General features: G+C 45.2%; 1 protein-coding gene across 1 annotated transcript in view; it reads right to left on the minus strand.

Annotated features, from left to right (window-relative positions):
• Positions 1-726: 726 nt before the first annotated feature.
• RPAP1 (RNA polymerase II associated protein 1) overlaps positions 727-26,126 on the minus strand; it is a 101,840-nt gene continuing 76,440 nt past the window's right edge. The window contains exons 20-25 of the mRNA XM_068254291.1: positions 24,658-24,807; positions 22,508-22,650; positions 16,362-17,166; positions 11,730-11,906; positions 11,509-11,565; positions 727-1,072 (exon numbers count right to left, since the gene is read on the minus strand). Coding sequence (XP_068110392.1) covers positions 929-1,072; positions 11,509-11,565; positions 11,730-11,906; positions 16,362-17,166; positions 22,508-22,650; positions 24,658-24,807 — 1,476 coding nt within the window. The 3' untranslated portion in view covers positions 727-928. The remainder of the gene's footprint in view (positions 1,073-11,508; positions 11,566-11,729; positions 11,907-16,361; positions 17,167-22,507; positions 22,651-24,657; positions 24,808-26,126) is intronic.

Genomic DNA, 26,126 nt, shown 5'->3' on the forward strand with positions numbered 1-26,126 from the left:
TATTAAAGACAGGAGTTAAGCTTAGTGAATTCAGGCTGTCAGCACCACCCCCTCAGTCAAGCTTCCTACCGGTCCTTCTTCTCTGCTCTGGATCAAGGCGTCAGGCAGCCTCATTGGCAGTGCAGATCGAACTACGCATGTGTAGAACGGTCTGGCGCAAATGATACAGTGAGATGCTGACATACGTGGGATGGGCAGTGCAGACAGCAGTCTGACATCAGACACTGCAGTGCAGCCTAGCAGAGCTCGCTCAGTGCCACACACACACACCCTTCTCCTGCTGCATCATTCAGGGCCAGTCTCCTGTTGGCTGCGGGTCTCCCTCCTCCTTTGGCGGAGGCGGTGTCTCTTCCTCATTGCTTCTGCTGGGCCAGCTTCTGTACTGACTCTGTGTCACAGCGAGGTGGTCGCATGTTTCCTCACTCTCCTGCTCACCATTCAGCACAGCACTTTCAGTTTTAGCCTGACACCACAACTAGGAAGAAGCCACCTGAGTCATGTGATTCAGGCCGCTTCATACAAGATCCGCCCCTGTATGCAGTGCTTTATCAGCTTTAGAAGGAATCAATGGGAAAAGTTGACTGTGAAAGATGAATTTCTATTAAAAGGAGCTGCAACAGTGTAAATGCCGCCTGCTAAGCACACACGCTGCCATTTCATACACTCCACGAATCAGCAATACTGTCATGCATATGGCTGCAAATAAAAAGGCTAAGAGTCTCTGACTTGAAAAAAAACGTGTACTTTTTCTGCATTGCTTACATCTGCTGATGTAATACATGTGATGTGATATACGGCCAGCATGAAAAAGAGGAATAAGACATTTCATGGACTAAAAAAACTGCTTCTCCTTCTGTAGCTTTAATATACCAGAAGATGACAATGACCCATCTCATGGGGATCCCACAAGTCAGCCACACGAAAGTCACTAAGATGGAGCATTCCTATGTGATCCTTCCGTCACCAGCTGCAGATACTTCTGTCTGAGAGGAGGAAGTTCATCAAACATGTCAAAGCCCACCGGACTGTCCCGGGATACTTGCTTGAAGTACAAGAGATGCTTCCGCAGACCCTTAAAAGTAAAAAATAAAGTTAATAACTAAGTCAAAAACATGAGAAAAATAAGTGAACTCCACTTGTATAACCCTATGGAGGCTAACATCTGTGAGCATATGAAGTCTCCCACAATGCATCACTGCTGGGTTTCACTGAATTGAAGTGTGAAAACAAGGTGTAACTGCTACTAGACTTGAACTCCGCTGAGCTTCACAGTTTGGATTCCGCTTTCCGAACTAAACAGAGCCTTTAAAGGATACATCCGAGCAAACTAAAAATAAAAAAATCCACTTACCTGGGGCTTCCTCCAGCCCCTGCCAGCCGTCCTGTGCCCACGCCGCAGCTCCGCTTCACGCTGGTGGTCCGGGGTCCCTCTCAGCTCAAGATCCCCACTGCAGATGCGTGAGCGGCTCTCGGAGCCGCACTGACATAATTTGGACTGTACTGCGCAGGCGCAGTAGTTCTACGCCTGCGCAGTACTGCCCGGATGACATCAGGGCGACTCAGTGAGCAGCACGTTGGAGCGCAGCAAGATGCCAACCTGGCAAGGTCGGCTTCTGCAGTGGAGGAGATCGGGCACCACTGCAGCTGCGACGATGGCTTCCAGGGGCTGGAGGAAGCCCAAGGTAAGTGGATTTTTTATTTTTAGGTTGCTCCGACCTTCCCTTTAAACTTTGCTGTGACAGAAAGGGAGAGGGTGTTAGTTCACACTTGTTGCCGCCTATAGCCGATGCACTGCATGTCATGTTCAATTGCGTTCGCTTGGAATGTGAACTACCTCCCACACCAAAAATACCCACATACAAGTTTAAATGAAAAAAAAAAAAAAAAAACTAAACATTAGCTTACCTGGTAATTTTATTTTAGGTAACCCTCCAGGACAGGTATACATCGAGACTTGGCCCCTCCCAGGAAACAGGAAACATCCACAAGCCTCTCTATAAATAAAAAAATCCGTCAGGTGATCGGCAGTATTATGCAAGAAAATAACCAAACAGGTCTAAACTACCTGACACCTAACTATTTATACCATGTAAATATATATATATATACCAATGTTTAGAGTAAACATATTATACACAGTTATAATTATATGTTATATGGGCGGGTTACCCCACCTGTCCTGGAGGGTTACCTAAAATAAAATTACCAGGTAAGCTAATGTTTAGTTTTTTCCACTAACCCTCCAGGACAGGTATACATCGAGATGATGACCAAGAAACTAACCTTAGGGTGGGCTGACCGCCTGCAGGACCTTTCTACCGAAGTCCTGGTCCAATGACGATATATGATCCAATCTGTAGTGCCGCATGAACGTCCCCAAATTCTTCCACGTTGCTGCTTTACAGATTTCCACCGGGGAAGCACCAGCTCTGAAGGCCCAAGTTGTCGCTGTCCCCCTGGTAGAATGCGCTTTAAGATCTTTAGGAGGCGTGGCCTCCATAACCTTGTACGCTTCCAAAATACATAACTTTATCCAATTCGCTATTGTTCTCTTTGAAGCCCTCTGACCTATCAATTTCCCAGTAAAATTTACAAATAGAGCTTCCGTCTTCCTTATACTTTGAATTCTTTGTAGATAATTTAGCAGCATTTGTCTTACGTCTAAATGATGTCGTTCTTCCTCCTTGTCATTTGACGGCATCGGGTAGAAGCTTGGTAACACAATCTCTTGAGAACGATAAAAAATGTCTCCTACCTTCGGAATAAACTCTGCGCTAGTTCTTAATACTACTCTGTCGTCATAAAAAATACAGTAAGGTTCTCTACAAGATAAAGCTTCCAACTCGCTTACTCTCCTTGCAGATGTAATTGCTACCAAAAAAATAGTTTTAAACGTTAATAACCGTAAATCCATATCAAGTGAAAACTGAAACGAAGGTTTGGTCAAGGCCTTTAATACCACTGATAAGTCCCATTTTGGAAATGGCTTAACCCGAATAGGTCTGTTCCTTTCTACTGACCTGATGAACCGAGCGATTAACGGATGCACCGCTAATTGCTTGTCCAAAAAAACTGAAAGTGCTGATATCTGGACCTTAATAGTACTTAAGGCCAATTTTTTATCTACGCCACTTTGTAAAAATTCAAGTACGGTAGCAATTTCATTTGCTTTAAACCCTGTCTGTTCTTTCCACAGATTAAAGGTTTTCCAATATTTCATGTATATTGCTCTTGTATTCTTCTTACGACTTTTAATCAGAGTGTCTATTACTTTATTTGATAGTCCATAACTCTTCAGAATTAATTCCTCAGTAGCCAAGCTGTTAATTTCCATTTGTTTAGTTGTGGAACAACTCGCCCCCGAATTGACACTAAATTGTCTAGAAACGGAAGTAGTACTGGTTCCGCTATTTTCAACTTGAGAAGCATGAGATACCATGATCTTCTCGGCCAATTTGGTGCAATCAAAATCAATGTTACTTTGGATATTGCTACCTTTTTCAGTACTAACGGTAGAAGATTCAGTGGTGGAAAGGCAAACGCCAGTTCGAAATCCCATGTCTGTGCCAAGGCATCTATCGCTGTTGGATTGTCTCTGGTATTCAGGGAATAGAACTGATGACATTTGGTATTGTCCCTGTTGGCAAACAAATCTATGCTTGGACTGCCCCAGATTGTTGTTATCCATCGATAAACCTCCTGGTTTAATTCCCATTCCATGTTCGACAACTGTTTGCGACTGAGCAGATCTGCTAGTGTATTCAATGATCCTTTCAGATGTATTGCTGTAAGTGACAAAAGATTTTGCTCTGCTAAGTCCAATATCTCTAGTGAAAGATTCATCAATTTCTGCGACTTTGTTCCACCTTGGCGATTTATGTACGCTACTACTGTGGAGTTGTCTGTTCTTACTTGCAGATGTTTTGCTGCCACTATATGCTGTGTTGCTATTAGAGCTAATTTCACGGCCATCAATTCTCTGTAGTTTGAAGACTGACCTTGCATATGACTTTGCCAGAGACCCTGCACTCTGAAGTCCTGAACATGAGCCCCCCAACCTGACATGCTTGCGTCTGTAGTTAAGATTATTTGAGTTGGAAAACTCCAAGACTTTCCCTGGGTAAGTGTGCAAGGATTCATCCACCACCGTAAGTCTTCCTTTACCGATTCCGGTATTAGTATTGAGAGATCCAAAGACTGGATTGACTTGTTCCAGTTCTTCAGGATCCATGCCTGTAATACTCGAACATGCTTCATTGCCCACTGGACTGCTGGAGCTGCTGAATTTAGCAGTCCCAGTAATCTCATGGCATCTCGGATTGATATACTTTCTAGTTGTCTGAAATTCTGGATTTGCTGTATTATTTTCAAAACTTTCAATTCTGGTAGAAACATCTTTTGGTGAATTGAGTCTATTAAAAATCCCAAAAACAGTATCTTCTGTGTGGGACCCATCTGTGATTTCTCCAGACTTATGATCCATCCCGCCTGCTGGAGAGTTTGCACCACAATCTCTCTTTGAGATAACAGTATTTGTTTTGATTCTGCAAATATCAACAGATCGTCCAGGTAAGGGACAATCATGATCCCTTTCCTGTGTAGATCTGCTACTATCTCGGCAATCACTTTGGTAAAAATCCTCGGAGCGGATTTTATGCCAAAAGGGAGGCAACGGAATTGATAATGGGTTATCCCTGAGGATTCCTTCACTGCGAACCTGAGAAATCTTTGAGATTTCTCCTCGATCGGGACATGCCAGTATGCGTCCTTGAGGTCTATGCTTAACATAAAACAATTGGCTGTCAGTAGGTTCCTGAGAGAAAAAATTGACTCCATCCTGAAACTCTGATGCTTTATGAATGGATTTAAAGGTTTGAGATTTAATATGAGACGGTAATTCCCCGACGTTTTTTTCACTAGGAAAATCCTTGAGTAAAAACCTCTCCCCTGCTCCCGGATTGGAACCAAAGTGACTACCTTCCTTAGAATCATATCTTGTAGAATAGAACTTATAGCCATCTGTTCTTCCACTGCCTGAAATCGTTTTGTCACTATAAATCTTGTCAGAGGTTTTTGATGGAACACAATGTGATACCCTGACTGTATTAGACTGAGGATAAACGGGCTGGTTGTAAACCTTTGCCACTGTGGGTAAAATAGGGCCAGCCTTCCCCCCACAGCCAGTTCGTTGTCACTGCTGTTTTTTTGTTGAAGGGTCTGAACTTCCAAACAAGGCGTTTGGTCTGTTCTGTTCCCTTGAAAAAGACCAGGACTTACGTTTGTTTTGTGGCCTGGGCTTATTGCCTTGACGGTTTTTCCGAAAAAACCTTTTCCCTGGTCTGAATTGGGTTTTCTTAGGAAATCCCTTCTTCTTATCTGAGGATCTTTCTAGTATTTAGTCTAGTTGATGCCCAAATAACAAATCCCCTGAAAAGGGAATGGTACATAATTTACTTTTAGATATGTTACTACCTTCCCAGGTTTTAATCCAGATATTCCGTCTGGCTACATTAGATAAAGCTGCAGCCCTAGCGGTTAAACGAATTGACTCCGTTGCTGCATCAATTATAAAGTTTATAGCTTTAAACATTACTGTGAAAGAATTAAGAATAGTTTCTTTACTAGATCCCATTTTAATATGATGCATTACCTGATGCATCCACATATCTAATGTACGACCTACGCAAGTGGTTGCGGCAGCTGGACGAAAATTCGCACAAATTGCCGACCACGTCTTTTTTAACGCGAATTCCGCTTTTTTATCTGACTGATCTTTTAGGAATCCTAGATCCTCAAAAGATAGTTCATTTTCCTTATGAACTTGTGAGAAGGCTGCATCCAATTTGGGACATTTATCCCATTGTTTGCAATCCTCCTCAGCAAAGGGAAATCTTCTTTTGAAACCCCTGGATAGAAAAACTTTTCTATCTGGGTTCTTCCATTGACTATCAATTAAATGTTTTGTAGATGGATGAACAGGAAAGACCATGGGCTTTAAACCTTCCATACCTGCGTATAAAGCATCGTGTGCAGACATGGACGCTGGGGAATCTTGTTTCAGACCTAATGAATCATAAATAGCTTTTAAAAGCTCATCCGTTTCATTAGCCGAGAATCTGAATTTTGACGGCTTATCCTGATCTTTTTCTGATACCTCATCCTCTGAATCACATTCAGAAATGTCCTCTGAATATTCTTCTGGTTCAGAATCAGATAGCACCGGGCGATCTGTTTTAGTTCTAGCCTTTTTATGACCAGACTCTGCCCCTGGTATCTGCCCCTCTACCGGTGTATCAATGGGAATGGCAGAGACTGCCCCCGGCTGTTCCACAGGCATAACTGGTGGTTGTAAGTTTATACTTGAGGCCGCTTGATCAATATTTATAGGTTGAAATATTGTTTGTGCCCCTGAGGTGGCTGGGAACATAGTTCCAGAACCACTCGGTACTTGTGTAATAACAATTGGAGGTTGATAAACCATAGTTTGAGCCGACATTGATTCCCTAAAAACTTTCATGGAATCAGACATTTCCTTGCGCACCATCCTAAGGAAATCTTTATAAGCTACTGCAGATTCTTCGTTCAATACTCTAGTTGCACATTGTTGACATAGTAATTTCTTCCAAGACACTGGCAGTTTTATATTGCAAGAGGGACAGCGTTTTTTAGGCCTAACAGGTTCTGATGCTTCTGTTGATGCTGGAGCTGAACCTGAGCCTGAAGCTGGAGTTGCCTGCAACAATACACAAAAACCCCAAAAAACCACTGTCACTAAACAACTCATCACCTGGGTTTTAGCAACAAAAAATATCAGCATACTAAGTGATACAATCTTTAACCATCAGATTATCACTAATACAAAGTTCCTCTAGCAGCAGTCAGCATTAAATATCTCTGCAGCATAGTAGCATAGGCATCACATAAACCACCGTTTGTTTGTGACCAATACCTTGCTGGAATCCCTTGATTCCTGTCTCAGATCCTCCTCAGGAGCCGCCTGACTCGCTCCGGATACTGGTGCTGACTGTGCCTCCATACTGCGTCCTGCACGAGTGCAGAGACGCGAGGAACGCCGCAGGTTCTTAATTCCGGCGGGCGGAAATTACGACACGCGGAAGCGGAAGTGCTCCGTCCGCCATCTTAGCGTCTGGCACGCTGCGCCCGCTTCAGCCTCCGCCTACTCCCGCAGCGTGCCTGTTCGTCAGTCCAGCCGGCGGCGCCTGCCATATCCAAGAACTCCATTTGCGGCCCTCTCTCCCCCGATAACACCACAATGCTCTTCAGAGAGGTAAGCGGACACCCCCCAACTTCACCACAGCTAGTTGTCCTCCAGGTTCCGCCACGCCAACAGCCCTTAGCCACCCAGGCTCTCCAGGACATGCAGCGCAGGTATAGAGAGACCTGTCCCTGGAACAGGAAACATCCATACTGCCGATCACCTGACGGATTTTTTTATTTATAGAGAGGCTTGTGGATGTTTCCTGTTTCCTGGGAGGGGCCAAGTCTCGATGTATACCTGTCCTGGAGGGTTAGTGGAAAAAATTACAATAATAAAAAAAAACAAAAACAAATAGTTACCTAAGGGTCTGAACTTTTTAAATATGCATGTCAAAGGAGTATATCAATATGATTTATTAAATTATGGGCTTCTAAATAGTGATGGACGCAAATTGAAAAAATGTACCTTTATTTCCAAATTGAATATCGGAGCCATACATTGTAAAATAGGGACATAATTTAAATGGTGTAATAAGCGGGACAAATTGGTAAATAAAGTACATAGGTTTTAATTATGGTAGCAGTGTTCTCCCCAGAGCCTTTCAGCTGGGCGGAGCGACCACCTGACCCTGCCCTCCCGCCCGGCTGCCGTTTGCCCTGGTCTGGTCTGTAGCAGAATGATTCTCTCGAATCATTACAGCAGCAGCGGCTGTGTCTGTGCAGCCAGCTCGCTGTTATTCAGGGTTGCTATCTCCGCCCTCTTCCCCAGATCCCTTCGTAGTGTAGAGGGGCGGGGAAAGGTCCTGTGAAGTTAAACACAGGACAGATAAACTTGTACTGCGGGACGCTTGGCTCTATTCATTACGGCAAGTCTCCTGTCCTAACGGTGGGGGGGAGGGGGGCTGTCTCACAGCCGCTGCTGTGGTAAATGCCTTACATGCAGACAGCATTAGCTTCTCTTGTATTGTACTCCTCACTAATGCACACTAGTGATTAAACAGATGTGGAGAGGAGAGCTGTAACCTTGCAGAAGATTTCTGCTGAGAGATTATAACAAGGGTGTCATTACTGACCATATTTCTAGAAAATAAAAAAGCAGTTTAGCTGTAATTTTATCTGAACTTGAAAAATACTTGTAGTTATTGCAGTCTAAACTTCAGGGCACTTTATTCAGCAGCCTCTTCCTGATATTCATAGCAGAGTATCTTCATGACAGATGATTGGCCCTCTTAAAGTGTGTGTGTGTATGTGGTATGGTATGTATATGGTGTGTGTGCGCATATAGTGTGTGTGTGTGTGTGTGGTGTGTGTGGTGTGTGTGTGTGTGTGTGGTGTGTGTGTGTGTGTGTGTGTGTGTGTGTCTGTGCGGTGTGTCTGTGGTGCGTGTGTGTGTGTGCATATATTGTGTATAGTGTGTGCATATATTGTGTATAGTGTGTGCGTGTGTGTGTGCAGCATGTGGATGTGTACAGTGTGTGCATATATTGCGTGTGTGTGCATATATTGCGTGTGTGTGTGTGCGCATATATTGCGTGTGATTTATCCTGGGCTGCCCCCACCCATCCTGTTGTACCTAGCATATTCCCAACCCCTCCCCCCCCTCCCCCTCGACACCCAGTGTGATTCCGAACCCAGTGTGACCCTCACCACCCGGCTACTTTTTCATGCCACCCGGCTGAAAAAATATTCTGGGGAGAACACTGTGGTAGCATGTATTAATTTCAAACTATAATGGCCAAAAGCTGAGGAATAATGATTTTTTTCCATTTCTTTCTTAATATTCCTGTTAAAATGGATTTACAATAAATTAATTCTCAGCAAAATGTATCACCCACAGAAAGCCTAATTGGTGGCGAAAAAAACAAGATATAGATCCATTCATTGTGCCGAGTAGTGATAAAGTTATTAGCAAATGAATGGGAGGTGAAAGTTGCTCAGACGCAAAAAAATTTCAACCCTGTGGTAGGGTTGCCAGGTGTCCGGTTTTAGACCGGACAGTCCGGTTTTTGGCCGCTGTGTCCGGTGCAAAAAGGCATGCTAAACCGGACAATTAAGATGTCCGGTTTTATGCCTTTTCCGGCGGCTGTCAGTATTGACAGCCGCCTGTAGCAGGAGGAGAGCAGCGCAGTGGAGGGAAAGCGGTGGGCAGCGGCGGAGAAGGGGGCCATCTCCCCCCCCTTCTCTCACCTTAGATGCTTTCCGTCCCTCGCTGTCTCCTCCGATCTGTGTGTGGCTGACTGGCGGTGGCGCTTGGCAGCGGGCGGGACTTACCTTCCGTGTCGCTCCATGCGCCGGCCGGAAGTTCTGGTGCCGCAGCCGCTGCTCTGGTCTGCATCAGACCAGAGTAGTGGCAACTCATCCCGCGCGGCGCCTGCGACGAGACCAGTCACCAGACGGAGGAGACACGGAAGGTAAGTTCCGCCCCTCTGCCAGCCACCGCACACACCGATCGGAGGAGACATAGGGTTGCCAGGTATCCGGTTTTAGACCGGACAGTCCGGTTTTTGGCCGCTGTGTCCGGTGCAAAAAGGCATGCTAAACCGGACAATTAAGATGTCCGGTTTTATGCCTTTTCCGGCGGCTGTCAGTATTGAGCAGGAGGAGAGCAGCGCAGTGGAGGGAAAGCGGTGGGCAGCGGCGGAGAAGGGGGCCATCTCCCCCCCTTCTCTCACCTTAGATGCTTTCCGTCCCTCGCTGTCTCCTCCGATCTGTGTGTGGCTGACTGGCGGTGGCGCTTGGCAGCGGGCGGGACTTACCTTCCGTGTCGCTCCATGCGCCGGCCGGAAGTTCTGGTGCCGCAGCCGCTGCTCTGGTCTGCATCAGACCAGAGTAGTGGTAACTCATCCCGCGCGGCGCCTGCGACGAGACCAGTCACCAGACGGAGGAGACACGGAAGGTAAGTTCCGCCCCTCTGCCAGCCACCGCACACACCGATCGGAGGAGACAGCGAGGGAGGGAGAGGACCCTAAGGTGAGCAAAGGGGGGGAGATGGCCCCCTTCTTCACCGCTCTCCCTCTTCTCTGCGCTGACTGCTTCCCTCCTGGGGGGGGGGGGGGGGGGGACACCTGCCTACATATACTGGGCCCATATACACCCTGGCTACATATACTGGGCCCATATACACCCTGGCTACATATACTGGGCCCATATACACCCTGGCTACATATACTGGGCCCATATACACCCTGGCTACATATACTGGGCCCATATACACCCTGGCTACATATACTGGGCCCATATACACCTTGGCTAACTATACTGGGCCCATATACACCCTGGCTACATATACTGGGCCCATATACACCCTGGCTACATATACTGGGCCCATATACACCCTGGCTACATATACTGGGCCCATATACACCCTGGCTACATATACTGGGCCCTTATACACCCTGGCTACATATACTGGGCCCATATACACCCTGGCTACATATACTGAGCCCATATACCGCTGGCTATATATACTGGGGACATATTCCCCTGCCTACATATACTGGGGACATATACCTCTGGCTACATATACTGGGCACATATATCCCTGGCTACATATACTGGGGACAACTGGCTGTTTGTCATTATGTGCAGTTACTGGTGAAAAGCTGTCTCTTATTATGTGCAGTTACTGGTGAAAAGCTGTCTCTTATGTGCATTTACTGGTGAAAAGCTGTCTCTTATGTGCATTTACTGGTGAAAAGCTGTCTCTTATGTGCATTTACTGGTGAAAAGCTGTCTCTTATGTGCATTTAGTGGTGAAAAGATGTCTCTTATGTGCATTTAGTGGTGAAAAGAGGTCTCTTATGTGCATTTAGTGGTGAAAAGCTGTCTCTTATGTGCATTTACTGGTGAAAAGCTGTCTCTTATTATGTGCATTTACTGGTGAAAAGCGGTCTCTTATTATGTGCATTTACTGGTGAAAAGCGGTCTCTTATTATGTGCATTTACTGGTGAAAAGTGGTCTCTTATGTGCATGTACTGGTGAGGACAGTTAGTGACATGGCTATGTACTCTGTAATGTGCTGCAGAAGATGTCAGTGCGATATAAATACTGTAAAAAACATTTTTTAAAAAGCCCATTGCTTAGCCCCACTCTACATAAAAGTGCGCTTCTGACTCCGCCCCTAACTCCACCCCCTGTCCGGTTTTCTCCATCAGCCGACCTGGCAACCCTACCCTGTAGGCTGAAGTGGTTAAAGGTGTCTATTTCCAGTTCAGTCAGGTAAAACTGATAGAACAGAACTGGACCGGAAATGTACAGATTTATGAGTGAACTAAGCCTAAGGGACTTACCTCATCCACCAGCAGGTTGGCTTTTCTCAGCATGCTTTTTCTTGCTGCATCAACTTCCTGCAAGACAACAAAAAGCTAGTTAAAGATACAACAGACAATGGTAGCAGAGCTGAGCTCTCTGGACAGAACATCCAGCATGTTTGTAGCTGAGGAACAACTTCCAAGCTGCAAAAACTGTTATAAAACCATCATAAATTATACTTTCCGCTATCCTCTCCTACCTCAGCCACACGGTCTTGTGAGAAGATGAAGCTGTTCACATGGGCTAAAGCTACGACATAGAGGACAGGACACCAGGCCTGGCGCAGGGCTCCCGTTACTAGAGTCCGGAAATAGAGGCGCAGGAGATTCAGGTTATCTTCAGGAGGGGAGGTGTACAGTGCAAGCGAGATGGGAAACTAAAAAGAGGGAAAAAGGCAACATCAGCAGATGAACTGGCGAAATAAAATGATGCACAGAACAACAGAAAATAGTAGGCTTGATCAGGCAGATTAGTGACACAGAATAAAAAAAGACAACCAAACTACTTTGAGGGCTTCTTTCCAGTATATGTAGTGCAAGTTGCTGTTGTGTAGATGATATTTGTACGTTAACGAAAGTGTATGGGCCCGTTTCCATTTCATGCACATTTTTGTTCATGGTTTGGGAAACAAAAATGGACAACCTCCTGCATTGTTGGAGCTATTCTAGTTCAACCTATTTGGGACCAACATGCTATCGTCTTAAAGCAGTGTTCCCCAACCCTGTCCTCAAGGCCCAACAACAGTGCATGTTTTGTAGAAATCCACAGAGGTAACTAATGAGCTCTGCTGAGACACTAATTACCTCACCTGTGCATGTTTGTGGTTTTCAGCAAAACACGTAGTGTTGGTGGGCCTTGAGGACAGTGTTGGGGAACTCTGTCGAGGCGAACGAGTATAATCTATTTTTAGACAAAGACAAATAAAAAAGACAAATAACATTTATATTGCGCTTTTCTCCTGGCGGACTCAAAGCACCAGAGCTATAGCCACTAGGACGCGCTCTATAGGCAGTAGCAGTGTTAGGGAGACTTGCCTAAGGTCTCCTGCTGAATAGGTGCTGGCTTACAGAGCCGAGATTCGAACCCTGGTCCCCTGTGTCAGAGGCAGAGCCCTTAGAGAGAACCTGCAACAACAACAAAAAAGTTCCCCTGGGAGGTACTCACCTCGGTAGGGGGAAGTCTCAGGGTCCCAATGAGGCTTCCCGCTCTGCTGTAGCTGCAGGCAAACCAGCGCTGGCTCCCCCGAAGTCTCCGGCAATCCAGGCTCGACAAGCCTGACAGGCTATTTCCGCCTATCTCCGAGCAGAGAGCTGATACTGCGCCTGCGCTGGAGCCGGGAAGGTAAATTTTTACATCCCTGCCGTTCGGAGGGCCAGAGCAAGAACGCCGTGGGGCACAGGACGACGGGGGAAGCCTAGGATCCGGTGGCTTCCCCCACCCTAGGTGAGTACCCCCCAGTGAAACTATTTGTTGTTACAGGTTTTCTTTAACCCCCCTGGCGGTATGAAAAATTCCGCCAGGGGGCAGCGCAGCAGTTTGTTTTTTGTTTTTTTTAAATCATGTAGCGAGCCCAGGGCTCGCTACATGATAGCCGCTGCTCAGCGGCATCCCCCCGCCCGCTTCGATCGCCTTCGGCGATCTCCGATCAGGAAATCCCGTTCAAAGAACGGGATTTCCTGGAGGGCTTCCCCCGTCGCCATGGCGACGGGGCGGGATGACGTCACCGACGTCATTGGGAGTCCCGAACTACCCCTCGGCGCTGCCTGGCACTGATTGGCCAGGCAGCGCACGGGGTCTGGGGGGGGCCCGCGTGCCGCAACAGATAGCGGCGATCGGGCGGGGGCCGGCGGCGATCAGAGTGCTGGCGCAGCTAGCAAAGTGCTAGCTGCGTCCAGCAAAAAAAAAAATTATGAAAATCGGCCCAGCAGGGCCTTAGCGGCAACCTCCAGCGGCTTACCCAGTGTCCAGCACGGGGTTACCGCTAAGGAGGTTAACCGTTACACTATCCAGCCACAGCCATTTTTACTCACCTGGAGCTGCTTCTAGCCCCTATCAGCCTTTTGTCCCTCGCCGCGGCTCTGGTCCTCCTTGGTGTCCTGCTGGCCGCCCGCACAGAGAAGCTACCTGCTGGCTGGTCATCCTCTCTGCGCCTGATGGGCACTCGTGCCCGCGCTTCCACGTCATCTGGCACGTACTGCAGAAGACTGAGGGACTGAAATGGCTGATAGGGGCTGGAAGAAGCCCCAGGTGAGTAAAAATACGCACTCCGCTCCGGCCCACGTGGCGGTGATTGACTGGAGGTCGGCCTGACGTCATCGCCGGGGAACGGGAGCGAGCTGCGGCGAACGGCTGACTGTAGAGCTGCGGCGAGGGACATGCTGGGAGCTTGGGGCAGGAGGAAGCCCCCGGTAAGTAGCATTTATTTTGTTACAATATGCCTGACAACTCCTTTAAGGACATCTAGGGGCGTAACAATAGACCCTGCAAGGGATGCAGCCGCAGGGGGCCCCGTGGAGGAGAAGCTTTTTTCCCTGTCCTGAGAGACGGACAACTAAGTGCACATAGAGAAGCTTTCTGCTCTCTGTACAATTGTTCTAATGACTGCATCTGCTAAGCCAATGATAAGGATTCATACAAAGATTTGTAGAGAGTCCCTATTCAGTGGGCAACAGGCTCTTGTGTACAGCCCCCAGCCCCCAATCTCTCTACCCCTCCCCAAGTGCTCTGTACTGTAGTGATGATGGAGAAGTAGCGCTTATTTTCTTTATATTGCCGGATAACTCCTTTAAGGACCAGAGCCTTTGTATATAATTTTACCTTTCCTGATCACTGTGATTGGCACACAGTGAAAGCAGCTCCTGACCAATGTACTTACTTGCTTACGGCAGATGCATGATACAAAGATGTCAGCACCCAACTTCGTTTTAAAACATCACAATCAGCAGAGTTATCCTGAAGTGACCTAATACTAAACAGTAGGGATGGTCAATGAAATGCAAACAATTCCAAGTTGATGCACGGGTTATGTAAATTTTGTATGTAAATGTATGCCACCTTGCCATGATTTACTATTCCATTTCAAGTTGCATATATTTGCATTCAGATTTTGCATAATCCTGCATTAACGCTGAATTATTTGCATCTCACTGATCATCCCTAGTAAACAAGAATTTCCTGTAATCAGAGTCTCATTCTGGTTTTAAAGGCTAAAAATCTAGGTTCAAAGTCTTGATTGTCTCAGGTGCATAACCACAATTTTTAATGGGTTTTTTTTCAGCTTCCATGGTTGCAAAGCTTGATCTACTAAACGTTGTATCTGTCCCCTCTCTCAGGAGTGTTTATCTCAGACACACAGGAGTTTGACACACAGGAGTCTAATTTGTTACCTAAGAATATAAGTGGACATACACAGAAAGTCGCTCGAAGACCAGGGGTGTAACAACGCCGCTCCACCAGACAAAATGATCATGGGGTCCCTTACCGATCAGTATCTCCCCATGCCCCCTGCTTGCAGCAGAGTAAGCACAAGGAGCGCTGTAATATTTGTTCACAGGTAAATTACAGCACCCCCTGCTAACTCTGCAAACTAGAAAGGAGGAGGGGCCCATAGCCCTCACACAGTCGTGTGGGTCACAGGGGCTATTGTTACACCCCTGCCACAAGGAAACTTGGTTCCTTGAGAGACAGTTTGGGGCGGAGTGCTGTACAGAAGGCTGTAGCCTCATGACACATTCTGTTGCTATGGAGAAGTGAGGAGGGATGACAGCGGTTTCCAGGGAGAGCTCTGAGGATAACAATATGCTCACCTGAGACAATCTGGCACTTCAGATCAAGAGCCCAAAATGGTGCAGAATCGTGTAAAACAGTGTTCCCCATCACTGTCCTCAGGGCCCACCAACAGTGGATGTTTTTTAGAAATCCACAGAGGTAGTTAATCAGCTCTGCTGAGACGCTAATTACCTCACCTGTGAATGTTTGTGGTTTCCTGCAAAACATGTACTGTTGGTGGGCCTTGAGGACAGGGTTGGGGAATTCTGGTGTAAGATTCAGAAAAGCAAATTGCTAAGAATGTACATAATCACAAAGTTGGGTTGCAAATCCTTGCAACCACTGTAAATCCTTGCAACCACTGTAAATCCTTGCAACCACTGTCAGAGCAGACAGAAATGAACTGCCCCTGGTCGGTTTTCCAGGTCTGTGACGGGAACTGGGTGGTCGCACTCCAAAAGTTCTTTATTACCACTAAAAAACTATTACCTCTAAAGAGGTATGACAAGACACTTAAAACGGGTGGAGGTGCCCAATGCACTAAAGATAGGCTAATATAAGCTGTTAATATTATAAAGAGAGATGTAATCTTACTTCTCTTGAAGAATTTGTACCAGTTTATAAAAAAAAAAAAGGTATTTTAATAAGCACATAAAATTGACAACGCATTTCGTGGGGGCTTGCCAGCTTCCTCAGGTCAATTAAACTACTATGGCTGTGTTGATAGAAAGGTGCTCATGCTTGCTACACAGCCACAGCAGTTAAGGCATCTATTTTTTCACTGACCTGAGGAAGCCAGCAAGCACCAGCGAAATGTGTTGTCAATTTTATATGCTCTAAAATGAGACCTTTTTTTTAATAAACTGGTCCAAACTCTTCAAGAGAGGTAAGCTTGCATCTCTTTTTATAAAATTAACAGTTCATTAGCCTTATTTTTTGTGCATTGGGTGCCTCTACCCCTGATTTAAGATTGTAATGGGTTTGGTACTCTATATACCAGGATGGTTTCACCCTTCTTAACGTCACAAGTTCAACCTAGTACTTCTCTCCAATCAAGGCTTACCTCTTTCAATGGTACAGACAGGGACCTCAAACTGCTGACATGTTCTCCAAACATAGCCTGCTTCAGTTGGGCACTAAAACGTCTCTGCAGCGGAAGCAGTACAAACGTTCCAAATAAAGGGTCACCAAAAGATACAGCCTCAAATTGCTCCAGTAGGTCCATGTAAAAATCATAGAATGATGCCAGACCAGGCAGAGGCACATCAAGCTTCAATGCCTCCATGTGCTTGGGTTGACTATAAAGGACTGTAAGTGCTGCAGTGTATGTGTGGACAGGTGCCTCTAAGAAGAGGTCACCGCCAGTCAGAAAAACACAAGCCAGTCTGGCCAGCTTTGCCGCAATGGGGATGCTTTGCAGAGATCCAGGGCGCCAAGTCTCCAAAAGAAGGATCCATTGCAAGTTCCTGCTGACGGTGTTGACCAGATCTGGAGGAAGAGTATTCACTACCTTCCCTCTCGTCTCTGCATTAGTTACTTTATTGTACAGACTGATCAATGGAAGGAATGACCAGTCAGAAGGCAGAATGGGAGCTTTGGCTTCAGGTAGCATGGCAGACTGGATAAAACAAGTCCTTTCCTGATAGACAACCTTAGAGTGATTGAGAGCTTGTCCCATGTGGGCAAAGTGCACCAAGAAGCAGCTTTGAATAGAAGGAAGGTCTTTTAAGGCCTGTTCCAGAAGAACACCACGACTTGGAGAAGCTGAAGTCGAAGAAGCTGAACCAGGGGGTACTGGTTTGGCTTCAGATGTAATATGTAGAATGTCAGACAAATCGGCTGCTTGTGGACCTCCAGCAGTTCCTTCTCTGTAAACAAAAAAGGATGAAAACTATAACAGTTTGTCAAACCAATTAAAAGTATTATTATTTTTTGACTGGGTATGTTTTTGACAGCTTTCCCTAGTTTAAAAACTACCAAGAACTAATAAAATGTTTGACCGCTAATGAAAAACGTACAAAGCCAGACGAGGAGGTTTCAGAAAAAACAAAACACTGGAACCTTTAAAGAGACACTGAGGCGAAAAAAAAAAATATGATATAGTGAATTGGTTGTGTACTATGAATAATTACTAGAAGATTAGCAGCAAATAAAATATTCTCATACTTTTATTTTCAGGTATATAGTGTTTTTTCTAACATTGCATTATTCGATAATATGTGCAGATTACACAACACTCAGCATTCAAAATGAGTCTTTCAGAGCAGTCTGTGAAGTAATGAAGTCTCCTCTAGCAGAGGAAAAGTAAACAGTACAATAACACTTGAGATAATAAAAGTCAGATAACAGCCCTCTCCAGGACTAAACTTGGTCAGAGAGTTAATAGCTTTTTTGCATAGAGATAACAACTGGAGTTTCTTAACTCTTCCTGTACTGGAAACAATTAGACTGATGTATCTGATCTTAATGTTTTATTTCTTAGCTGTACTACACATACAAATCATAATATCATAATTTTTTTTTCGCTTCAGTGTCTCTTTAATCCAGTGCAGGCATTAGATATTAGTTGGACATGAAAAGAACATCTCTGTGGCCACATGTTTGCAATGGAAAGAATACGGACATGGGAGAGAGGAGGAGCTATTCACTGGCAAAATCCAACACAGATGATTGCTATTCCCCGGAAAAGGCTCTGCTCTGGAGGACTTGTGCACATAAGATATTTCATCTTCATAGACTGCCTTTCTTTGCTGTCATGGGCTGTCAATCTAAAGGAATAGTCAACACATGTTCAAACCCTCAATTACGATAAAGTCAAGCATAAGTATTTTGGTATTCTTGCACAAGTAAAGAAACTGCCGCTGAAATAACGAATAACTTGAAAACAACAAAAGTAATTGGCACCCATGGTTGTTCGTATCTAAAATGTACGCGAGCCGAAGCTCTGGTACAAAATCACATAGCTACCGAACAAGAGGGAAGCCTCTGGATCCTAATAAATCTTTCCACGGCGTTCTCTGATCCTCCGATGCCACTCGTGGACGCTCCAAAAATTACCGACCATGGCTTGTTGTTCATCTGATCGTGCTCCTCTCCAAGCAAAAGCATGGCCATACTACGGCCCTGCTTGTGCCAGAAGAGGAGCGCAGCCTCGATCTGCTGTAGGGTCCACAATTGGCAACATGGGACCAGAGGACGCTGAAGGAAGCCTCATTAGGATCCAGAGGCTTCCCTCTCCTTAGGTAAGTATGTGTTTCTGAACTTGAGCTTTAGCTTAGGTTTTCTTTAAGAAAAAAAATCTAAGTTTAACCCTTTCAGGACCGGATGGCTCTGGCCCCTAAAGGACCAGAGCCGTCCTTTCCCTGTCATGCCCTGCGATAACTGTGATAAGCTGACAGTAATCACAAGGTCAGGAGCCAATGAAATTGGCCGACTCCTGTCACTGAGACAGCAGAGCGAGTGGGTGCAGCAACGGAACAGCCGTGCGAATGGCAAGGATGGCGTGAGTGCACATTGGTGATTAGTTGGAATCTCCGTCCTGTCAGAGCCACGAGCAAGATGTAGATTCCAACCACTTCGGAAAAGGTTAAGAAATGCCTGCTTTGACATTTTGTCTACAAAACTGCCTGTAACAAGCAACCTGTAACAAGTAATTTTTAAAGTAACGGTATACAGCATTTTGCTACAAATGGTCTTATCCATTTTAGCCTGTGGACAGGAAATACTTTTTTGAAATAGCAAAAACATTGACATAATTATTCCTTACAACCACGAAAACAGTCCTCTGGTGTACAGGCCTTCCCAGATCGCACATTTATGTTCATCATATTGATTAACTTCCTTAGCTGGCAGCAGCGTCAATTGTTTGCCCACTTCTGTCACCGTTTTTACCCTATGGGCTTGATTCACAAAGCGGCGCTAACTGTTAGGGCCACTGTGAAAAGCCTCTTAGTGCCCCCTAAGTAGCTTTGCGGGCACTAATAGCCTGCAAAGCTACTTGGCGGACAGGACCCCACACAACGTGCGCAGAGTGGCAGCCTATGTTTAGTGCGCGATGCGACATTAACGTCGCACCCGCTGCCCTTTAACCGGTGCACCCTGTGCAACGAAAACGGCGCATCGGGTGGCCGCCGCTTTGGTGCCACCCAATTCGCCGTTTTCGTCACACCGGGTGCGCCGGTTAAAGGGCAGCAGGTACGACATTATCATCGCGCACTAAACATAGGCTGCCGCGCTGCGCGCACTGTGTGGGGTCCTATGGGCGCTGTGGTTTGCGCCCAGCTTAGCGCCAGTTAGTGAATCAAGCCCTATATGTCAATTGGCAAAAAATCTCTGCCTGGACTGGGAATTTCGGCAGGTGCTGCAGGCAGAACTATTCAGTCATCGCTTCACTACAGCTCTACAACTGATGTTTGGTTTTTTTCAATTGGGCTCCATTTCCACTGTAGTATTGTGTTTTCACATCAGGAAAATCACGTGATTTTTCAGAAAATGAATAAAATGTATAGTATTTTACGCATGGCTTTATGTGAATTTTTCACAATTGCCCAAATGTACATGCTCTGCCTAGTAACAACATGACAATTTCCTTTTTCTGGTAAGAAAACGGACGTGAAAATTCGCATTTTATTGCGATTTTTCACATTATATTTGAAAAATTGTCCATCGCCGTGGAAAAGTCTAATAGGAAACAATCTGTGCACATACAGTTTGTTGAAGCTAACGCCATCTTTTGCTGCATCTGCTTTGTATGCAAGTTGTGTAATCTGCTCATGTTTGGAGCTCTGCACATCTATGCAGCTGGTCAATTTGGGTGTCGCCTATATCTGGAAGTGCTGCCAATATCTCCTGTTGTATAAGAAAAATTGTATACGGAATGTAAAAATATGGAACATACTTTTAGGTTTTTTTTCCATGCATACAACGCCATGCAAAAATTTGCATGAAACAGAAACTAGCCCATTCATAATCATTTGTTTTCACACAAATGCAAAGTGGAAACCTAGCCTAAACCTTTACTGTACAATTTCATAACTTTACAAAGATGGCACCTTTCAGGGCTGTGGAGTCCGAGTTGGAGTCGGAGTCGAGGCAATTTTGGGCACCCGGAGTCGGAGTTGTTGATTTCATAAACTGAGGAGTCGGTCTCGGGAGTCGTGGTCGGATGATTTTTGTACAAAATCCCCAGTGCTGTTAAGTATTAGACTAAGGCAGCCTTTCTCAACCTTTTTTGGGCCGGGGAACCCTTAAAGTTTTTTTCAAATCTCAGGGAACCCCTGCATGAAAATGATGCCGAGAAACATCGCCATTTTGATTGCAAACTTAAAACGTTTACTAATTAGCATTCTATCACCACTAATATCACATACAAACAATGTTGCACACATACATTGCACCAATCTACTACCAAAGCAAATACAGTAACCATCTCACATAATAAATGCATTAATCACACCTGTATACAATTTGGCAGTCACTGCACATATAAATTGCACCAATCTACTACCAAAGCAAATGCAGTAATCCTCTCACATAATAAGTGCATTAATCACACCCGTATATAATGTGGCAATCACCCCACATATAAATTGCACCAATCTACTAGCATAGCAAATGCAGTAATCAACTCACATAATAAATGCATTAATCATCCCCTGTATACAATGTGGCAATCACTGCACATATAAATTGTACCAATCAACTACTATAGCACACACATGAAATTCAGCAATTACCCCACATAAAATGCAGTAGTAGGCATATATGCAGTGCATTCATCCCACATAAAAAAAAAATCATTGGTATTATTGATACTACCCAGTATAGGTAGGCAGAAATAAGGGCCCCCAATATAGGTAACTAGACATAGGTGTTCCCAGTATAGGCATGGATAGGGGCCTCCAGTATAGGTAATTTGGAATAGGGTTTCCCAGTATAGGTAAGCAGGAATAAGGGCCACCAGTATAGGTAATTAGGCATAGGTGCTCCCAGTATAGGTAAGCAGGAATAGAAGCCTCCAGTATAGGTAACTAGGCATAAGTGTTCCCTGGGTAGGCAGGAATAGGGGCCTCCAGTATAGGTAACTAGGCATAAGTGTTCCCTGGGTAGGCAGGAATAGGGGCCTCCAGTATAAGTAGCTAGGCATAGGTGTTCCCTGGGTAGGTAAGCAGGAATAGGGGCCTCCAGTATAGGTAACTAGGCATAAGTGTTCTCTGGGTAGGCAGGAATAGGGGCCTCCAGTATAAGTAGCTAGGCATAGGTGTTCCCTGGGTAGGTAAGCAGGAATAGGGGCCTCCAGTATAGGTAACTAGGCATAGGTGTTCCCTGGGTAGGTAAGCAGGAATAGGGGCCTCCAGTATAGGTAACTAGGCATAGGTGTTCCCTGAGTAGGCAGGAATAGGGGCCTCCAGAATAGGTATAGGTAGGCATAGGTAACCCTAGTAAAGTTGCCCCCAGTCTCCGTGCGGCTGCATGGGACTCCGGTGGCCAGCTATCACCCTCCTGCATGCTGACACGCTCCCCCGCCGGCATAAACATAAAGTACATACTCACCACCAGCTGCCTCTCATCTCTTCATCCTCGATCTCAGCCGTCGCCTTCGGATCCCCGCTGCCTCCAGTCCACGCGATGTCCCTGCGTCAGCCATACTCGCTCTCTCTCTCTCACGCAACATTGAAGGGCGCAAAAACAACCCAATGAGAGAGCAGACTCTGCATTCTCATTGGGCGGTTTTCGCGCCCTTCAATGCTTGCTTAGCAGAGTGATGGGTGAATCAATCCACCGGCCACATCAGCAGACTAGTGGGACTATTTTGTCCCATGGAAGGGGAAAGTGGGACCAATTTGTCCCACAGAAGAGGCAAAATGCCGCGGAACCCCTGAGGGATCCTCACGGAACCCCTGGGTTCCGCGGAACCTCGGTTGAAGAACGCTGGACTAAGGAGTCGGAGTCGAGGAGTCGGAGCCATTTTGGGTACCTGGAGTCGGAAGATTTTTGCAGCGACTCCACAGCCCTGCCTTTGATTCAGGATTATGTCAAGAAAATTCCAAGAATGGTGATATTGTTCAGAAAGGGAGCTGAGTATACGTTGAAAAATATTACTCCCTGGATGGTGGTCATAATAAGTCATGAGATAAAACATATAGTGGTCATGTGAGCACATTATTTAGGCCCCCTGTAACAAATGCACAATCGACAGTAACCACTTACGGTAGAAACACAGGGTTGAATGCATATGAAGTAAGAATCTTATGAGCCAATTGCTCACTGCCTGGCAATAGTCTGCTCAGTAGTGCCAGGGAGACACAGTGGAAAAGTGATGCATGCTGGGAACACTCAGGAGAGGCAGCGACCTGAAAGGGGAAGAGAAAACAAAGTCTCATTAGTATGATTTTCTTTAAGCTGAAGAATAAACAATTATACATGAGCAGTATTAATACATGAAACAGACATAAAACATAACCTGTCTGTACTTAGCATTAGTGTTGTAACAATCAATGAAAACAAGACAACAATCACCCTTTACTCCCAAGTTCAAGAAAATAATAGTGTCCTCAAAAATATTAATGTTAACTATGAGACCGACTACCTTCCCTTTTGTGACATATTATTATTATTATTATTTAGTATTTATATAGCGCCGACATATTACACAGCGCTGTACAGAGTATATATTGTCTTGTCACTAACTGTCCCTCAAAGGAGCTCACAATCTAATCCCTACCATTGCCATATGTCTATATTATGTAGTTTAAGTACTGTAGTCTAGGGCCAATTTTTTAGAGGGAGCCAATTAACTTATCCGTATGTTTTTGGAATGTGGGAGGAAACCGGAGTGCCCGGAGGAAACCCACGCAGACACGGAGAGAACATACAAATTCTTTGCAGATAGTGCCCTGGCTGGGATTCAAACCAGGGACCCAGCGCTGCAAGGCGAGAGAGCTAACCACTACGCCACCGTGCTGCCCACCGTGACATGCAGATGGCTATAGAGTAGCTACCACTGCAGTTCCTTTATAGTGTTTTTGTCCTGAGTACTGAAAGAACTAGCTAGAGCATATTTTGGCTCACCAGTGGCTAATCCCAGCATCCAGTTATTCATCCAGCCTTCTTAGAATCCAGAATTCACTGTTCATGGATTAAAAATACTGACCAGTCAGTTACCTGAGAGATCTCTCCCCTTCCCTACCAACTCTTAGTTCTTTGGTTAAGTACATTAGTGGATTTTGAAGACCCTATGGGTACCCACAATTATTGCACAACTGAAGTTCCTCTTATCTGACTACTGACCAGTCCCACCGGGAACTGACCCAGGTAAACATCTGTCACCCATTTGGGTTGATTACCCCCTTAGTTGTGATGGCCTGGAACTTATGTTTTTAATCTGTTGCTGCCTTATTTTGTGCATATTGGATCTTAGGCTGTCCACAATTGGCCATGTAGGTTTGTGATTCTTGCATTTATGTGTTTTTGTAGCACTCTAGGAAATATGCCATGACTTGTTTAATAAATGGTGTTTACCTCTACAACGGCTTATGCAGATTGTGATTGCACCTTCCTCTAGAGAATGTCTTGTTTGGTTTCAATCAATTTTTGCTAAATCTCTCAAAGCATTAATAATATTGTACTTTGCTAGTTTCTTAGAAATTAGGCCATTGGTGGACAGCACGGTTTGCTCAGTGGTAAGCACTCTTGCCTTGCAGCGCTGGGTTCCCGGTTCGGATTTCAGCTAGGGCACTATCTGTACAGCGTTTGTATGTTCTCCCTGTTTCTGTAAACAATCCGATTTCATCACACATCCCAAAGACATACAGAGAAGTTTATTGGCTTCCCCAAAATTGGCCTAATGCAAAACAATGGCAAATTGAATTGAATCGAATCCCAATCGGACATGTCGTATTGAATCTAATCAAATCAATGAATCGGATGTAACAAAAAAGCCCCATCTACGCCATACAACTTTTTGTCCGATTCGATTCATTGATTCGATTCAATCCGACATGTCCAATTGGAATTCGATTCGATTCAATTTGGCATTGTTTTGCAATGGCAAATTGAATCGAATCCCGATCGGACATGTCGGATTGAATTAATGAATCGAATCAGACAAAAAATTGTATGGTGTAGATGGGTTTTAAGACTACGATGGACATATGACTATGGTAGGGATTAGATTGTGAGATCCTCTGAGGGTAAACTAGTGGCAAGATTAAATACTGTAAAGTATTGCGGCACTATATAAACACTAAATAATAAATTACTATGATGAAACAGTTATAAGCAGGTTAGTCATCACAACATCACAGACATCTACTCCCATATGAATAAGTGATAACAAGATAAAATAAAACACCATTTACCACTTTGTACAGCAATGATAATACAAAATACTGAAAGTGATACTCGTGTCGCAGAAGCCAGCTGGAAGATGGAGTCACTGCCGGAGTTGGACATTCAGTGGTCTTCAGCAGGTAATTTTTTAGGCCTTTGTACTCCAACATAAAGGAGAACTACACAAGAAAAGCACAAAGAAAGTTGGTATTATTGTCCGGTCATTGCAGACCAACAAATTATTATATCTGTCAGGCTATGCAAGTTAAGGAGGGCAGCAAATAGTAACAAGAAGTACAGAGTTGGCATTGCTGTGAGCTGTAATTTAATCCACAGGTGGTAAACATCACATGCGTGTAAAATGGAAGAGGTACACGTACCATGAAGTGGAGGCTGTGAGCTGGTGGTGGGTGCTGGGCACAGGATCAGCCTGACGGCCGTTTCGCGCTGAGCGCTTCTACGGAGGCTCCGTAGAAGCGCGAAACGGCTGTCAGGCTGATCCTGTGCCCAGCACCCACCACCAGCTCACAGCCTCCACTTCATGGTACGTGTACCTTTTCCATTTTACACGCATGTGATGTTTACCACCTGTGGATTAAATTACAGCTCACAGCAGTGCCGACTCTGTACTTCTTGTTACTATTTGCTGAACATTGTTCGCTTTCCAGTCTGAGCACGCTGGCTGTGCCACAAGTGAAATCTGCCGCTAATCTGTTGGTCTCCCATATTGCATGTAGATCCAGCTGTAGTGCTGACCCCCTCCTTCCCTCCTTGCATTCTCGCAAATTAAAGAGGAACTCTAGTAAAAATAACAATTATTAAAATTGCTTATTGTTTACAATTTTAATTTATAGTTTATTTAGTCAGTGTTTGCCCATTGTAAAAGCCAACTGGATTCTGAAATGTATCACTGGTACGAAATGTTCGTCACTGAGAGTCCTATGCACACAGGGTGATACTGCTTGCTTGGCAGTTGGGAAAAGCTGCTACTTCCCACAATGCAGTGAGGTCCATAGACAGCAAACTGTCAGGACCAAGGTAATGACAGTTGGTCAAAACTATGAGGACATGGAGGTATCTAGACTTGTATTGGACCACTCCCCTATTTCAGTGAGGCTGCAGTGGGTAATAAAACATCAGTCCTCTTCCTTAGGCCCAGTTTACATTTGCATTTTTTCACAGAACTGGCCATATGGATCCAGCCATCAGGATCAGGTAAAAAACAGTTTTTACAGCTAGTGTGATGTAAAATGTCTGTTTTCTATTTGTTCCTATGTAGCTGCAAAACTTTCCGTTTTCGGTCTGCTGGGCAAAACGGTCCGGGAAATTACCAGTAGGTCCTGCTGCATTTTTTTTGACCGTTTAGCAGCACGGACAACAGATCCGTACAAGCAGATGGATGTGAACGAATCCATTGGTTTAACACTGGATCCATTCGCATACCGGTCCCTTTGTACAGTATACGTTCCGCTCACCGCTAATGTGAACCAGGCCTTAG

The sequence above is a fragment of the Hyperolius riggenbachi genome, chromosome 9 (genome assembly GCF_040937935.1).
Source record: "Hyperolius riggenbachi isolate aHypRig1 chromosome 9, aHypRig1.pri, whole genome shotgun sequence".
Classification (NCBI taxonomy): domain Eukaryota; kingdom Metazoa; phylum Chordata; class Amphibia; order Anura; family Hyperoliidae; genus Hyperolius; species Hyperolius riggenbachi.